At 42.4% G+C, this 18,110-nt stretch overlaps 2 protein-coding genes and 1 pseudogene across 3 annotated transcripts; 2 read left to right on the plus strand and 1 right to left on the minus strand.

The window, feature by feature from the left end:
- The first annotated feature begins 355 nt into the window (after positions 1-355).
- Positions 356-473, plus strand: LOC136657838 (5S ribosomal RNA; annotated as a pseudogene).
- Positions 474-2,101: 1,628 nt separating this feature from the next.
- On the plus strand, positions 2,102-13,015 carry CCT2 (chaperonin containing TCP1 subunit 2). Of its 2 annotated transcripts, none has more exons than XM_066633893.1 (16): positions 2,102-2,214; positions 3,760-3,834; positions 3,940-4,005; positions 4,098-4,209; positions 4,604-4,680; positions 5,415-5,527; positions 6,267-6,469; positions 7,427-7,527; positions 7,614-7,741; positions 8,134-8,237; positions 9,329-9,448; positions 10,903-11,031; positions 11,136-11,239; positions 11,662-11,761; positions 12,348-12,489; positions 12,749-13,015. In XM_066633893.1, the coding sequence occupies exons 1-16, from the start codon at positions 2,212-2,214 to the stop codon at positions 12,777-12,779; spliced, it is 1,608 nt and encodes a 535-aa protein (XP_066489990.1). In that variant the 5' UTR covers positions 2,102-2,211; the 3' UTR covers positions 12,780-13,015. The 2 variants fall into 2 exon arrangements, with proteins under 2 accessions (XP_066489990.1, XP_066489989.1); XM_066633892.1 differs by lacking the exon at positions 2,102-2,214 and adding an exon at positions 2,306-2,638.
- LRRC10 (leucine rich repeat containing 10) lies at positions 11,022-16,619 on the minus strand. Its single transcript, XM_066633894.1, has one exon. The coding sequence runs from the start codon at positions 16,519-16,521 to the stop codon at positions 15,694-15,696; it is 828 nt and encodes a 275-aa protein (XP_066489991.1). The 5' UTR covers positions 16,522-16,619; the 3' UTR covers positions 11,022-15,693.
- Between the last annotated feature and the right edge of the window lie 1,491 nt (positions 16,620-18,110).

Raw genomic sequence — 18,110 nt, forward strand, 5'->3', positions numbered from 1 at the left:
CTTTGTAACCTGTATGTATTTTATTCATATTATGTAATAATTTTTTAACTAATAAAGGAAAAGGAGGGAAAAAAACGGATGCATGGGAGTTAGAACTTCAAGCTTTGTATAGAACCAATGTTTTATTTGGCCCTTCATATTTTGCTTATATAGTACCCTTGCTGAAAATAAGAAACCTGTTTTTCCTGTGAGTTGAGCTAAAGTCCTGTAATTTGATAAATTTGACAGTGCAGCCTTACGTATACGGTATTGATCTAGTAGTCCTGTTCTCTTCAGTGAACCTTGCTCTCACAAAAATGTACATAGGATTGCAGCCTTGGTTGGTTGAGTTTTGATTAAGTAACTGATTAAATCAGCATATTGTGCATGACCCTGCACATGCCTGATCTCATCTGATCTCGGAAGCTAAGCAGGGTCAGGCCTGGTTAGTACTTGGATGGGAGACCGCCTGGGAATACCGGGTGCTGTAGGCTTATACCATAGTCTTTTGAGACTGAAGGTTGCCAACCATTGTGCATGACCTAAAACCAGTGGCATAGCTAGAGGAGGTGCAAGCACTAAATTTTGCAGGCCCCTCATCTTGCCGTGCTAATGGCCCTTCCCCTTCTGAACCATTCTGGGCTGCTACAGTAAAAAGGCGGCATTTGCTTCTGTTTTGTTCTAGCAGCCCTGAATGGCTCGGAGAGGGAGGGGCTGCTTGCATGGTGCATTCAGGTACAGTGCTTTACACCTCCTCTAGCTATGCTACTGCCTAAGGGCCCAATCCCTTCCAATTTTCCAGTGCCGGGGCAGTCATGCCAATGAGATGTGCACTGCATCCTGTGGCGGTGGGGCAGTCACAGAGGCCTCCTCAAGTTATGGAAGCATTAGTTCCCTTACCTCAAGGCTGCATTGTGGCTGCACCATTGCTGGGATATAATTGGGCTCTAAAACAATAGTTATGGAGAGGATGGGTGGGAAAATGTGCCCACTTGGAGCAAATGGTTGTTGGGAGTAGGTAGATCTTTGGTCTTATGTACTAAAACTTTTTCTATGTTTTTAGGTGATGTGCCCATTCATGTGTCTCAGTGGTCACCATCTCAAGAAGAGACATATCTTCCTGTGTGCGTGAGGGAGGAGAAATGTCTTTTGGCACCACTCACCTCTTGGATTGGTAAGTAGTTGCATTAGCAAAAATTTTTAAAAAATCTGCCCAATTAATGAGGGACTAGCGTTTTAATTAAACAAAACAACAGATCTTGTTCTCAAACTTTTTGGTACCAAGACCCAATGACAGTCTATCGCAGCAATTTTCAACCTTTTCCATCTCACGGTGCACTGACAAGGTGTTAACATTGTCAAGGTACACCATCAGTTTTTGGACGTTTGTCAGAGCACACTGTACTGCCAGCAGGGGGCTCACATCCCCCAATGGCCCAACTAACAAATGACCCTCCCCCAAACTCCCGTGGCACACCTGTGGACCAATGTGCCATGGCGCAGTGGTTGAAAATGGCTGTTCTGTCAGGATCTGTCTAGATTTAAAAGACTTTAAATAAAAGGAGCTATAGAAAGAAATTATTTATTTATTTACAAGCAGTAATAACCAGAAAAAAAAACCCTCAGCCATTTATCTCCAAATGTTGACACAATTTTGCACACTGCAGCAGCTCAGTTCCTTGTGAAGCAGTGAGCAGCTGCCTTGCGTGCTGCGGGAGCCGAGCTCTTGTCATGGTCACCGGCTGCTATCTGATTTTTGGAGCAACTTCAGGCCTGAAGGCCACTAGTTGTCTGACCTTTCCATGAGCCTTTGGCGACCCACCAAAAGTCAGGCCGTGACCCACCAGTGGGTCCTGACCTCAGTGGGGGAAGCAGTGCCATGGCTGGTGGAGGGCTGCAGCCACCAGCCTTCCAAGGCTCAAGGCAGTCCTGCGCCTCCTTCCAGCCCTGCAGGGCCCGGAGCATCCTCTGGGTGGCTGAAGCGGTCCCCAAGAAGCCGCTGCTGTCAACCGGCGCTCTCTAGCGGCCACCCGTCGTATTGCAGTGACACCAGCGGGGAAGCGACGCAGACGGAGGGACTACATCTCCCGGCATGCCACCCACCCCTCGCGGCGAAGGCCCGTTTCCGGTGACGGAGGGCCATTTCCGGCCTTGGTCTCCGCGGCTCAAGAGCGCGGCAGGCACGAGGCGGCCGGAGAGACCCGAGCGAGAGGCCCCGAGAGCGTCGTCGCCATGGTGGGTCCCCCGGGAGGGCTTCGTGCCGCCGCCTGCGGGGCGGGGGGCGCCTGGCGGCCGGGAGGGCGCGGCCTGGAAGGTTCCAGCAGTCTCTCAGGCGGCCGTTATGGGCCTTGCGGCGCCCCCCAGTGTCCTCGGGCGGGGCGGGGCGGGCGCGCGCGCGCGCGCGTGTCCCATTCCCCTTCCCATGCATGTCTACTCAGAAGTAAGCCCCATGTTAGTCAATGGGGCTTCCTCCCAGGAAAGTGTGGGGAGGACTGCAGCCTCAGAGCCCATCCTATGCGGGTCTACTCAGAAGAGGTCCCATTCTAGTCAGTGGGGCTTCCTCCCAGGAAAGTGGGGACAGGGCGGCAGCCTCAGAGCCCCACTTAAGCATGTCTACTCAGAAGTAAGCCCCATTACAGTCAGCAGGGCTTACTCCCAGGTAAGTGCAGAGAGGATGGCTGGATAGAGTGGCCAGAGGTGCTGGTCTGTGGAACTCCTTGCCACAGGATGTGGCGATGGCATCTGGCCTAGATTTCAGAAGCGGGCTACCTTAGAATGCCAGATGCAGGTCTCTTGCTGTCTTGTGTGCCCCCTGGGACATCTGGTGGGCCACGCAGGAAGCTGGTCTAGGTGGGCCCCTGGCCTGATCCAGCAGGGCTTTTCTTTTGGAGCCTCAGACCCCCTTCCTGTGCAGGCCTCCTCAGAAGTAAGCCCATTAGAATCAATGCAGCTTACTCCCAGGAAAGTGTGGATAGCACTGCAGCCTCAGAGCTCCTATGCAGGTCTACTCAGAAGAACTTGTTTCTCCCAACACTCAGTGTTAGTGGCTTCCTCCTGGTTCTGGTGCTGTGTGAGAGGGAAGAGAGCATCCCTCTGTCCACCCCCTGCATGATTGTGCATGTCTCAATCATGTCTCCCCTAAGAGCCCCAAATGCTGTAACCTTTCCTTGCAAGGGAGGTGCCCCAGCCCAGTCATCATTTTGGTCCCTCTCTTCTGCCCCTTTTCCAGTTCCATTGTGTTATCCTATCCATTGCGTAACCCTTGTGTTATCCTTTCTTTCCTTCCTTGTCTAGCATAGGTTTGGGAGGCACCAAGCTGAAAACACAGTTGAAAATCCTGCTGATGGGGAGATGCTTTGCCTCCATTATATAATAGTATTCTCTGTAGTCTCACTCATGAGCTTGGGGGCAGGGGGTTAAAACACAGTGACACAGCTCTTATAAAGACATAAGTGGTTCAAAAACAACTTGACTAGCAAATGGTTGGTAGAACTTTGAAGTTAGAATAGGGTTTAATTGTCTGGCCCGAACCCTAATAAGTGTTGCCTGTTTAGAAGTCCGTCTGTGAAACTGAGAGGATAGAAAAAGCACAAATCTGCTACTTTGAAGTACTTGAAATATTAACTGAGATTCACTTCATGAGTTTGTTGCCCTGAACAGCAACCCGTGAGAATTTCTGCTGAAACAGATTAGTTAGTCTTTATGGTACTGCTAGACTCTGTTTTCAGAAACAATGTATTTGCTATGTGTGAAAAATTACCACGACTGCTGTTATTTCAGGCGTCCTTGTCCTTAGCTCCCGTGAACATTTTCAAGGCTGGTGCCGATGAAGAGAAAGCAGAGACAGCCCGACTGGTAAGTGTAATTTGAATTGACAGGAATTTTATGCTTCATGTGAGAAATATGAAAGCTTGAGCCCCTGTTCTGTGTGTGAATTTTCTTTTTCTTTTTTAATTCTAGTCATCTTTTGTTGGGGCTATTGCCATTGGAGACTTGGTTAAAAGCACCTTGGGGCCTAAAGGAATGGTAAGATATTTGTACGTCCAGAACTACATTGTGCTTGTCTCTGTTATCACTGGGAGTAAAATAGCTAATATTGTGAAATTTGGATCTGACAGGACAAGATTCTTCTGAGTAGCGGAAGAGAGGGCACAGTGACAATAACCAATGATGGGGCAACCATCTTAAAAGCTATTGGAGTCGACAACCCTGCAGCCAAGGTTTTGGTTGGTACGTCTGACTAAATGTATTCTAATGATTTTGATGTATAAGGCTGTTGCTTTTCTGTTTTCTTTGAAAAATGCAGTACATCTCCCTGATCCAAGATTGACCCTGTATCCATTATATCCTGCTGCCTCTCTGCACAGGAGCAGTCAAAATTATGTCAAGAAAAGCTGGATGTGCAACCGATGCTTTTCTTAATTCTGCTCTTGCTAGTCGACAGAGGTAGTGGAGTAAGGACCTATTTGAGTAGAAGCAGAACACGTGCAACCTCTTAGTCCCATGAGCATGTACACAATGTGGCTAAAGCTTTTTATTTGTAGCACCTGTACCAGGTCTCCACTTTACTGGAGTAATATTTGATATTTCAGTAATAAAACTGATAATGTTAATGTTCTTACAGATATGTCAAAGGTTCAAGATGATGAAGTTGGAGATGGAACTACTTCAGTAACTGTTCTTGCAGCTGAATTGCTAAGGGTAATAAAACGTTGATATTTACATTTGTTTTATTTGTTTATTTATTAGATTTGTATTCCGCCTTTAAGAACATAAAAACAGCCCCACTGGATCAGGCCATAGGCCCATCTAGTCCAGTTTCCTGTATCTCACAGCGGCCCACCAAATGCCCCAGGGAGGCACCCAAGACGACTAACAATCAAATTTAAAATATAAACAGAGTAAAATACAAATAAACATTAAAAATAAAAAAACAAAAATAATTAAAACAAATGTATAGATCCTAAAACATTGTAGGATCTATGCATTGTTTATCTTACTAACGTAAAAATATCTCAGCATGTTGATATGTTTTAATCCTCTGATCTGATATTTTAATCTAAACTAGCCTAATTGTGTCTAGGTTTTTAGTTTGGCACTGTGTAATTTGAAATAAAACAGCTCCATAAAAATGTATGATAAGTTAATAAGTTCCATTGAAATGTAAATTGTAAATTCATTTTTTAATTTATATTGTAAATGAACATAGATGTACCAGAAACAAGTTTTGTAGATAGTCAAAACTTCCACATCATTTTCAGGGACAACTCTGAATCCATAGGCTACTGTTTTAGCCATTGAAGCAATTAGAATGTGTCTGACAAAAAATGAAATACATCCTGAAGTAGCATGTGCTCACTGAAGAACAAGCTATAGGTATTTAATTTCAGGTGCTCGTTAAGATAAACTGCATTTGTGTGTGTGTTTTTAAATAGGAGGCAGAGTTATTAATTGCAAGGAAGATCCATCCTCAAATCATCATTGCAGGTTGGAGAGAAGCCACAAAAGCAGCAAGAGAAGCCCTGGTGAAATCTGCTGTGGATCATGGGTTAGTTCTTGCCTTGGTAGTAATGTTTGTTTCCCTGTTAATACTAAGTGCATGATACTAGGAGTTAATGCCACTTGGGAATGAGAGACTTTTAAAGTGTTTTCTAGTAGAGAGAGAGGAATCTCTTTTCATCCCAGCATAGTGTCTCTGCTAGTACCTTTTTGCTGGTGTCTCTCTTGTAGCTTTTTAGATAGGCAACCATTTTCTCAGTGCTTTTGCTGTGTAACCTGCTCTGTGGTCTTTTTGTGGAAAAATACACAATATCTTTAAAAGCCATATAATACAAATGTGCAACCTCTGCACAGTTATCAGGAATATCCCCCTTGTTCTGCAGTCTGCGTCCCAGCACTGCAATCCAATTCTCAGGAGCTGTATTTTTAAGGGGGAGGGGGACTGGAGAATTGCCCTGCTAAGGAGGGGCCAGGCATGATGGGCAGCATGGATGCTATTGAGCCCTTGCTACTCAGAATACAGCCCAGTGTAACAAGCACCATTAAACATGCCTGAGGGCTCATATATGTATTTTGGGCTTTTTCACATGTTTCTAACATATTGTACTGTGCTACAGGCTAATACAATCGTGGGTAAGTTCTTGCTACTGGTGGCTGCTGTTCTAAAGAGTGGAGACTTAGAAAGCCTGCTATTATATACAGAACTTGCTGTGTGGCTCAGTGAATCAGGGCCTCACTTTTTGAATGAATAGTAACTGCATTTTATGTTCACTGTTTCTGCTTTTCAGGGAAGATGAAACCCAGTTTCGTGCTGACTTAATGAAAATTGCCGAAACAACTCTCTCTTCAAAACTACTTACTCATCATAGAGAATACTTTGCTAAACTTGCAGTGGATGCTGTCCTGAGGCTGAAGGGATCTGGTAACCTGGAAGCTATTCATGTTATCAAGAAACTCGGTGGTAGTCTGATAGACTCTTATTTGGATGAAGGTACCATTTCCCTTATTGACAGCCATTTCATTGAACTGTGTGTGAGAGCCACGATTTGTTTTGCAGGAAATCTTTCATTGCTTAGTGTGGTGGTAAAATAGCAAGGTTGTCACTACACAAGCATGTTAGTTACTGGAAGGAAACAGTGAGGGCTCTTTTAGCTTTAGCAATTTTTAAAGGCAAGTCTCTCCCCCCCACCACCCCCAATAATACTTTGCACCCAAAGTGTGGTCCCTGGAGTGATGGTCATCATTGCAGCTCTTCCTGAGTGGTTCTGGTTTGCATCATTGGTCAGCAGATTCCATAGCTCATTTTGATTAAAAGATACTTTGATTATTGTACTTGAAGGCTGTTGTGAATTGAGCATCTGAACTAACTTCAACTTGCCCTTAATTCTGAGCTAGCCTCAAATTGTCATTATTTAAGGAGCTTTAAAGTCCAAATAATTGCTCAGAACTTGTTCTTTGAATACATTACTTTGACTTAGCCTATTTGTAGGTTAATGTTCTCAAGTCAAATCCCATTATGCAGGTCATTATGTGAAGCAGATCTAGGTCTGATCAGAGCCTGAATAGATGACCACTTGGGAACCCATGTATGCCCCCTTGAGTTCCAATACAATTGAAAAGATGGTATATAAATAGAGGTGTTTGAAAATGGTGTTATTTATTTTACTCAGAAGTAAGCCTGTATTCAATGAGACTTGGGTTGTAATCCTATCTTTCTAATCCGGAAACAACCACCTCTAGATATAGTTGTCATAAGTATTTGAGTTTTAAAACTACTTTTATTCTAGGCAGTGGGATAGAAAACAGTTTTTCTTCCCATTTTGTTTCTGTCACCCAAATAATAGTTTATGTTGTTGCAAAATAAATTTTGTACTTTGCTATTAAGTCTGCACCTTCTAATGCTCCTTCTAATGCTGTACACAAGCTTGGTTCTTCTCTTCCACTTTAGGTTTTCTGTTGGATAAAAAAATTGGAGTCAACCAGCCAAAAAGAATTGAAAATGCAAAGATACTTATTGCAAATACTGGCATGGATACTGATAAAATTAAGGTAGGTTATTTTGTGGGGCAAATCTTTTTAAAGCAATCAAAACAGTTTAAATTTATGAATGACAGTTGCTGTCTTTATCAATTTAGATATTTGGCTCCCGTGTAAGAGTAGATTCTACTGCAAAGGTAGCAGAAATTGAACAAGCAGAAAAAGAGAAAATGAAGGAAAAGGTTGAGCGTATTCTGAAGCATGGAATAAATTGCTTTATCAACAGGTATGTGTTACTGTAAAATGCAGTCAGTTATTATCTACTGTGGTTAGGGTCCTGAAAAACCCTTATCCAGTGTACTTCCCCTACAGCCCCTATGGGTCTACTTGGATCTACTTGGCCGGCTTCTCCCGGCCGCTGCAACGTGCACATGTACATTGCCTGGGCAGGAGATCAGGCTGTGAGTCACGCATAATTTTAGAGAGGGAGCCTGTTATTTTAGCTGGCATGTGATGAAATGTCTTTGTGCTGATTTTTTGTTACACCCCAGTGATTTGATATTCTTGTAGGGGATCGCTCTATTTGTCAGTCCCACAGCACTCTGAATATTAAGTACCCTCTTTGTGTGTGCATTGAAGTACTATAAAGGCAGAATAAGTGTATTTTCTAAATTGCAGGCAATTGATCTATAACTACCCAGAACAGATGTTTGCTGCTGCTGGTGTTATGGCCATTGAACATGCTGATTTTGCTGGAGTGGAACGTCTGGCTCTTGTTACAGGTACAGTGTACAGTGTAAAATTATTCTATTCTCGTGCATGGCTGAAAGTGGGGTTAGAGCTCAGATTGTATTTTCAGTGACTTTCAGGCTAAGTTGAGGGAGTAGTTTCAAAAGCGAACAAATGACTTTATTGTAGTAGCTGACAATGTCCAACTCCCAGAGGTGTATCAGCAGGAACACCATGGAGTCCCTAAACTGTATTCAGGGTTTTAGCAGTAAACTGAAGTAGTACATGACTACATCCTGCATCCTGTGGGAAGGGCAGGGATGGCAGTCAGGGAGGCTTTCTCAAGGTAAGAGAACATTTGTTCCTTTACCTCGGGGCTGCATCGTGGCTGCATCAGTGCTGGAAAGTTGGATTGGATTGGGCGCTTGGGCTTTTGGTCAGCCTTACAGTGTAACCATCATCAAAGCAACATACCTGCGAGGAAAGGAAGAAAAAAAACACCAACACACACCTGTTCTAAGCCAAGGGCACAATGAGAACAGCAGAGTCCACACTGAGTGGCACCATCTGTTTCCATAATCCCAATACAATAATCCCCAAACCTCTGTGTACCTTGAATTTGGCTGATAATGGACTACTTAGTCATTATTGGGACAGTTCCAAATATTTTCAGTGCATGTTGGCTACAATATTTTTTTCTTGAAAGCAGAGAGTGCTATCTTCAGTTTACACTGGAAAATGAAGGATAGCACAGCAACAGCAGCCTAAGAGACTGCAAGTCAGGGCTTTTGTTTGAGTCTCGCCTCAGCCATGAACTCACCTTAGCAAGCCATTTCTCCTCAGCCCCATCTGCAATATGGGGATAATATTTATTTTGCAGGGTTGTTGTAAGTACAACATCTAGATAATGTGTGTGAAGTGCTTCACACACTCAAAACACTGTGCCAGCCGTAACTGTCATGTTTCATTGTGTAAATTTCTCTTTCTAATCGAGAGAAACTAATGTATGAAAAGACATTTGTTCGTGCTGGTAGTAGAGCATGTTGCAGTTTTAGGAAGTTCAACTTCCAAGTGCTATAAAAAAGCTAATTTCAAAAACTGTCTCATACTAATTAGCAAGATTAACATGAGCTTGTATTCTCAGGTGGTGAAATTGCTTCAACGTTTGATCACCCGGAGCTAGTCAAGCTAGGAAGCTGTAAGCTTATCGAAGAAGTCATGATTGGTGAAGATAAACTTATTCATTTCTCTGGAGTGGCCATGGGTAGGTTTTGTTATCATTTAGAACTCTTGACAGATGTGTAGCGTTTCACAGGAGTGATTTTACTCAGTGGGGCTTGCTTCTGAGTAGACATGCTTAGGATGTAAATTCTGTTAATTTCAGTGGGAGAGTCCCTAACCTAGGATACAACACAGTGTTGGGTTTTATTACCATCGGCAATAATGACAGCATTCAGTAATTAGTACATCATATTGAAGTAAAATATCTATGTAGCTCTAGTTGTAGCTCTAGTTTGTCACTTTGGTATACTGTTGGAAATGGATTCATACCTGTCATCTTTTGAGGCTTAATTTGGAAGTATAGGTTGGGCATCCTTATCAAAGTGTTTGGGACCAGAAGTTTTTTGGATATTGGAATGCATTTTGGAATACTTACATATACATAATAATATACATATAATATACATATGCGTAATAATACATAATACTTACATGTACATAATGTAATACTTATATATACATATACATAACAATATATATACATAATACATATACATAATATACATAATATTATGTATTATGTACATAATAATGTACCTATACATTATGTAATACATAATTACATTAATTATATACATAATGTGGGGTAATACATAATACCCCAATACTTGGGGTTGGGGCCCAAGTATAAACACAGAATTCGTTTGTTTCATATACCCCTTATACACATGGCCTTACGGTAATTTTATACAATAATTTTGCACATGAAACATTGTTTGCATGAAACAGTTCGTGATTTTTTTTTTTTATGCAAAAAAGTTAAAAAAAAAAGGTGGTGCTCAAAAATGTTCTGTATTTTGGAATATTTGGAATATTTTGGAATTCTGGATAAGGGGTTCCCAACCTGTACTATAAATGATGGTACGGTATTGCCATTTACAGTGTACATCTGATAGGCAACCAAACAGATATTGTCCAGTCCAGAGGATTATGTTGAATTCTTGATGACTGCCTAACCTTGTAAATATCAAGTGCTAATGTTAGGTTAAAAATTAAGGATATCCATATGTTCTCCAGTGGGATCTCCATGGAGACCACTGAGAAGGGGGATTCACGGTAAGTACAAATCTCCCCGTTTTTGTTTAAGCTTTGTTCAGAAGGTGCTTTTGTGACCTGGCTGTTGCTGAACCTCATTAGCTGCATTTCATTAATTTCAACCTCTCCCATCATGGGTATTTCTCCATACAAGCATCAGTAGCTCTGATGGAAGGGTGGGATCCTGAGATGCTGTAGATGCTGTAGACCCACGTGGTGTAGAATTTCAGATACTACCAATGCAGTATGTGAGCCAGTTGGGAAGAACACCAACCCATGTGTAAAAGTAATATTTGACAGGTCTTGGTAGCTCAGTTAGTGGAAGACTGAAATTTCTGAACTGCATTTGTTTTAATTTCAAATATTTTGAATGTTTTTCTTTGCGATTTTGTAACTTTCTAGGTGAAGCATGCACCATAGTTCTGCGTGGTGCAACACAGCAGATCATAGACGAGGCAGAAAGGTCTTTGCATGATGCTCTCTGTGTTCTTGCTCAGACTGTAAAAGATACGAGAACTGTCTACGGTGGAGGTGAATAGTCAAGCTTTTTATTTTCACACTTTTCACTGATGCAGGGATTATCTTTAATACTTGCTGAGATTGATGTAAAATATCTGGACTCCTCTAACTTACAGGATGTTCAGAGATGCTGATGGCTAATGCTGTTACAGAGCTTGCAAACAGAACACCAGGCAAAGAATCAGTTGCAATGGAGTCTTTTGCTAAAGCCTTAAGAGTGGTAAGCTTAATGTTAGTCCTTTACTTGATTAGATTTTTCATATTACCAGAACTGCAGTATATGTATCTAGAGAAGTGACTCATTGAATCAATATCTGCCAGTCATCTTAGAAGAAAATATTGTTCTTACTTTTTTTCATTACTTCCAACAGTTCACATGCCGGAACCAAAATAGCTTCAAAAATAACCAGACTTTGTCTTGTCTCCACCAATTAAAATTACTATTACTTTTAAAATTTCTATTACTGTCCTCCTTTAAACTTTCTTAACCTTTAAATAGAGTAGGTCAGTGATATCTCCAGTAGCTGCTAAGCTGCAATATGTGTGTGTGTTGTTGGGGGGGGGAGAGAGGGGAGAATGGGACTGACCAAGTAGTTTGGAAGCTTTGTTCAGAACTAATGTATAACAACCTCATTTTACTAGCTCCCAACCATCATAGCTGATAATGCTGGTTATGACAGCGCAGATCTGGTTGCCCAGCTTCGAGCTGCTCATGTTGAAGGGAAAACTACCTACGGACTTGGTGAGTGTCTTTATGTAGAATTTTTGTGGAGAGATTTAGGCTGCGATCCTATGCGCACTTAACCTGGGAGTAAGTTCCGTTGACTCAGTGGGGTTTACTTTTGAGTAGTCATGCCTAGGATTGTGACTTGCTGTGTTTTTTAAAACTGCTAGTGATCCATGGGGTGCTGTTCAGGGGTAACAATGAAAATTATATGAAATTAATTTTGCATTGGTAAGTTTGAATTTCATTGAAGCTTTGAGCAAGTTATACAGTTTGTTAAAGCAAATTTAAAATAGTATGTAAACTATGCAGCAGTTCTTATTCTTCCTACGTACAGGCATGCCCCTGCAGAGCTCCCCTCATCTCTGAAGGGTGCACAGGGGGGCGTGTGGATCTCTGATCTACAGATAAGTGAAACCGCGGAAACAGGATTCACAGATATAGAGCCCCATATTTACCAGAATACATACACTAGGTAGAGCTTGAATAATAAGAGAGCTCATTTTAAAGGGTCCAGATGGCGAAAGCAAATTATTCTGGAAATTGCTTGCTTGCTGATATGGCTTGCACAGCAGGAAGCTAATAGTTTTAAATTCTCTTGAAGATATGAAGCAGGGTGCAGTTGGAGACATGGCAAGTCTGGGAGTAGTTGAAAGCTTTCAAGTGAAACGGCAAGTTTTGCTGAGTGCTGCTGAAGCAGCAGAAGTGATTCTCCGCGTCGATGACATTATTAAAGCAGCTCCAAGGTAAAACAATGTAAAACGTTTTCAGTTCTTGTGAAAATGCATTGAGCTTAAAATAACAGAAGAATTGCTTTTTAAAGACAGACTATGTCTGTCTTCTAAGTGGTGATCACCTGAATGTTTGACGGCTTTTAGCTTTACTAGCTAATATGTAAAAGTACTTCTGTATTACTCGAGCATAACTTGAACTATAGGCTCAATGTCATTTTGAGAATTTTTGAAATCTGTTTATACTAAATTCTGACTTTGCCTCTTCTTTTAGAAAACGAGTACCAGACCGTTACCCATGTTAAGATATTCAACGGTCAGCAACAACCTCTGGACCAGAAGTTTGCAAAGTAGTCAGTGTTTTGCTTTTAATGGATTACAGAATAAAGAGTGGCATATCCAGCACTGACATGTGATAATTTTTTTGTTGGTTTAACTTATATTGTGTTAAAAGACCAATTCGTCCTTAAATGTACAACATCTACATTTTCCCCACCATTCCCTTTGTAGTATTCTGCAATAAAAGTTACAGGTGCCTATATTGACCTTTTATTTTCTTTAGTATAGTACCATGGAGTTAGTGTTTTATAGAAAAGGCAGTGTGTGTGTGGAGTGTAACTGAAGTCTGAAGAGTATCTATTGAAACCTTACCAATGATAATCTAGTCATTTAAGTGGACTTGAGTGCAAATAGCTAAAAACTGTTGCATCCTTTTTGTGTTAAGGCCTCAGATAACAATATCCTGGAAATGTTCACACAAACTTTTGAATGCTGCCATTTTTCATGGCCATTTATACACAGGTATTCCCTTACACAGAGATTGTTCTGCTTGTCCTGTTGAGGAAAATGTCACTATTTGCAAGTGATGGAATGGATACACACACAATAGATTGTCTGAGCAGATATGGGTACATATTTGGAACTTGTAGTAAAATTCAGGCCAGGAGCACCTCTAACTTCAGTTTTATCAAGGGCTATCTCTTGTGTGCTGTTTTTTCTTTAGCCTCATTGTGAACAGTTTCTCTTCCAAGATTTAATTTAGGCTTATATCTCATGTATGTGACAAAGCTGATTACACGCTACAAAAATCGAAATGCAATATATTTGCTAGTATTTGTGGTACCTCAAGTCTTGTTTTGTGCAATGAAAAGTGCCATTTTTTTCTAGATTTTGAGAAAGTATGTTAGCTAGAAAGTTAAATGATAAACTTTTTGCTTATTGTAATTTATAGTTTAGATCAGGGATCTCCAGTTTGCAGGTTGGATTCAGCACGCTGCCTTTTCTCTCCCCCATGTGAATGCCATTTACCATTCCATGGGGGAGCCATCCTTCCCTGCTGCCAGTCTCCCCCAAACTGTACTCTGGCCCACCACTTCCAGTTCCCTCACCCCAGCAGCCACTGCACCTGGATTTCCAGGCAGACGTGGCAGGCTGGAGCGCAGTTTGAGGGAGATCCGAGGGCAGAGAAGAAAGGCTCCCTGGCAGAACAGTACGTGCTGGTCGCACCAGGGACACCTTTCCCTTCACACAGCGGTCTCCAGTTTGGAGATGTATGATTTCCACAATCAAGGTTTAAGCAACTTCCCCTTGCTATGGTTTGATATTAAATACAAGCAGTTGAGTTTGGACAGCTGAATCATGCAACACTTAAGAATCAGCTTTTTAAATCTAAAATGCATTTGTGGGGGGGGTAGAATTCCCTGTCTGATTCCCTGTCGTCTGATTTTATGCCTCAGATTGTCACGAAAAAGATTTTATACCACTTTTTCAAGAAGTCAGTAGCTCATAATACAAAAAAAACCTGCCGAATTAACAAAAATTTAAAATCACAGCAGCTGGAAAAGTTTTGCAACTCCTCTGAAATTTGGACAAGACTGCAGAGAAGAATTAGGCAGGAAGATCAAGGGTGAAGGAGAAAACTTGCTGGCCAGGTTCCGGAGGATTCATAACATGGTTATACCAAATATAGTGCCTTCTTGAAAACTACAATTCCATTAATTCTGGTGCACAGAATTTACAATTCCATTAATTCTACGTAAGAAACTAGAATAACATTTTCCTCATTTTGTTTTGATCATATCTTGGAACACTGACGTAAGCCTAGCTATATTTGCAGTTGTAACCTGGGGCTTTAATTCCTTCCTATTAAAAAAAATGAGAAACATTACTGTGAAGGTGCATGAATCTTACCATCTGTAGCCACGTTTATGATTGGCTAATGCTGAAGAATTAAAAGACAACAAGCCTATGTTATCAACATACCTACGAATATTGCCTTTGCACCACTTTAGTTATGATTTCACCAAAGAATCTTGGCAATGTTAATTTGGTGAGTGTGTTGCAAATTATGGTAGAGATCTTATGCTAGCTGCCCCAGCCCTTTCCCCTGGGGAAAGGGACTGTGTTAACTGGTGTGCTGCTGAACTGTATGTTGTCTTCAGTATCCCCTGGTAATTATAGGGCTTGATTCTGTGGCCACTCAAGCACAAAGCTTTGTATTAACCAGAACAGATTCAAGGTAATGCGTTACTTACATCAACACCTCTAGACTGCTTGAGGGCTGTCACAGTTGTAGTTCTCATTTTGCAGAAAACAAAGCATCAGGTTTGCCCAGCTGTTGCATTTAGTTGCACTCCCCCAATTTGTTTCAGATGTGCTTTTGCTCCTCCAGGTAGTTTCTTTAGAAGAGAGGCTTTTGCAGGTATTGAAAGCATTGCAGCTACTGATTCTTGCTACAGTTTGAAGTTTATCTTACCCAAGCATTGCTTGTTGCAATTCAGGGATGTGTGGTGAGTGGGGTGGGAGGTGAGGCAGAGCCTACCCACTGGAGTCCTTCGAAAAGTGCTGCTGCATGTGAGGTGTGCAAGGGTTGCACATGCACTGTACGCATGGATTGTGTGTGCTTGCACACCTCACACACAGTGGTGGTTTTCAAAGGACTCCGGTGGGGAGGCTCTGCCTCATCTGCCTCCCCACCCACCGCATGCCCTTGCTGCAATTCCTCAGAGTTATGCATACACATATAATGTAGAAATCAAGTGAAATCATACATGGAGAACTGTATGCAAGATTATAGTCAGTAACAACCAACATTAGCCCCTTTAAACCACTCCAGAGGCAAAGTTTTTCACTGCTGGGATACAACCTGACTGAAAGGGGATCTGTGGCAGGCTGCCAGCACTGTGGTCTTGTGTCAACTGAGGAAGGGTTTGTTGCTCCTTAACTAGACTGTCTGCAGGAAAGAGGAGGAGGGGGGAGAAGGGAAGTGATGTCCTCAACTCCTTTGTCCCTGCCCATCCCGGATCGCTTCCTTGGCTCAGGGCTCTCTTCAGACCACCGCCCGACCCTATGCACTCCCTTAGCCACCTTGGGTGCGTTTTGACAGGGGTTACGGTCGTAGATCACCAAGCTGCTAAGGTGCATGAGGCTGGGGAAGTAATGGATGTTGTTGTGGTCCATGTCAATGACCTCCAGAAAGGGCATGTGCAGCAGCACCGATGGGAAATCGGTCAGGAAGTTGCTTGAGAGCCAGATGGTCCGAAGCTCCCGCAGATGCTGGAGCTGTCCAGGCAGGGAGCAGAGTGCGTTGGATCCAACACGCAGTGTCTTGAGCTGCCTCAGCTCGCACACAACTTTGGGCAGATGATACAGCCAGTTGGATTCTATCCATAAGGTCTTGAGATTCTGCAGGTGGCAGAGCTCCATCGGGAGGTCCTCCAGTTTGTTGTTGCCCAGGTAAAGGATGCACAGTTGCCTCAGCTTGCACACCACAGGCGGCAGAGTTTGGAAGTTGTTGAAATCCAGTGCCAGGATCTGAAGGTTCTGCAGCTGCTCTAGTTCAGAGGGTAGATGGTTCAGGTTGTTGTCACTCAAGTACAGCTTGACCAGCTCCCTGAAAGAGCAGATGCACAAAGGAAATCGCCTCAGCTGCCTGCCGCTCAGATCCAACATTTTATCAATTGGCATCTCTTCAAGGTCTCCTAGGAGGTATTTCTGGCAGCTGTCAGCAGGGATAAAGGCAATGATGGTTCTGAGAGTGTTGCCCATCCTGAACAATTGGTGAAGTTACTTTGCTACAAAAGGATAAGCCTTGTGGACTGGGGGGGACTGCCTGCTTTTTGCAGTCTGTGGTGGTCTGCTGGCTTTTCCTCCTTCCCACTGTAATATGTACATGCTGTACATAGCAACAATCATTAAGAGCCCTGAAATGTTTCTGATAAGTGAATGAGTGTCTGTTGATGAGTAGTGCGGACATGATTTTGGAACCGCTCTCGCACGGAAAGGAAGCAAAGCCATTATTGTGAAGTTATAAAATTGTACTGTGGTTGATCAAAAGTATCGGCCAGAATCCTCTATCCATTTAGGACACGCAACTTTTAAGGGACAGTCATTTGTACGTATTACAGCCACCTGATAGTGGCATGCATGAGCTAGGCTGTCAAGGACTTGTCTACCCACTTGTTGATGTACATGCTCTCAACTACTACAAATAGAATATATTGCAATAAATGTTTTTGTGACCAGCTCTGTAAAGAACATGTAAGGATGTGACATTGTTCTCTTTTCCCAGAGGGATTATTAGAGGATAAGAGAGATGTGGCACAGAGATCAACACAGGTGGTGGAGATGGACTGGGGTGAGGTCAAGTGGGTCAAGTCAAATATGCACGGAACTTTATCGAGAGTGTGATGTTCTCCATGTTTCGTATTGCCTTGGGTTGCCTTGGGGTATGGGAGAGATTTTTGGCATTTGAGGAGAAAGTAGATGAATGAGGAGAAGTTTTTATTATTATTATTATTATTATTATTATTATTATTATTAATATTATTATTATTATTATTATTATTATTATTATTATTATTACCAGTATTTAGATACCGCTTTTCAACAAAAGTTTACAAAGCGGTTTACAGAGAAAAATCAAATAACTAAATGGCTCCCTGTCCCAAAAGGGCTCACAATCTAAAAAGATGCAAAAAGAACGCCAGCAGACAACCACAAAAAAGACACTGCTGGGGTGAGGTGGGCCAATTACTCTCCCCCTGCTAAATAAAAGAGGGGCACCCACTGTCACGGGGTGGGGCAAGTCTCTTTCCCTTTAAGATGGTTTAGGCTGGGTGTTGGTTAACCAGGTGTAGGGTAACTTAAAGAATAAAACCTGGGTGCCTGAAAACAGAGAGCAGGGGGAAGGGTGCTCACAGCTTTTATATTGGAAGTAATACTGAGACCTGTAAGATGGTAGTTTTAGCCTCTATTTAGGTAAGATCTTTCTTGTTTTTAAAGCTATTGTGATGCATGTAGTTATGTCTTTTTGGAGCAATTGAAGCTCCCTTAAGCTTTAATAAAAATCTTTTATAAAACATTGGGTGCAGTGATTGACCAGGGACATGTATGATGGGACCTGGGGCTTGGAGTGAGCAAAAATAAATAAGCATTGCTCTTGGGGGTTGTGGAAGGTGGTGTAGGTGGAGGAGGGTTGAGCCCTGGCTGGTTTGGGGTCTCCCTTGGTCCTTCCCTACCCCAGGGGTGATGTTTGTTACATGGTGGCAGCCAGGGTTCTTAAGTGCCTGACACGGTAAATAGTAGTGGACTCTGCTAAGTGTCTGGCATGGTAATTAGTGGTGGGTACCTCCAGT

The sequence above is a fragment of the Tiliqua scincoides genome, chromosome 7, assembly GCF_035046505.1.
Source record: "Tiliqua scincoides isolate rTilSci1 chromosome 7, rTilSci1.hap2, whole genome shotgun sequence".
In the NCBI taxonomy this organism is placed as follows: Eukaryota; Metazoa; Chordata; class Lepidosauria; order Squamata; family Scincidae; genus Tiliqua; species Tiliqua scincoides.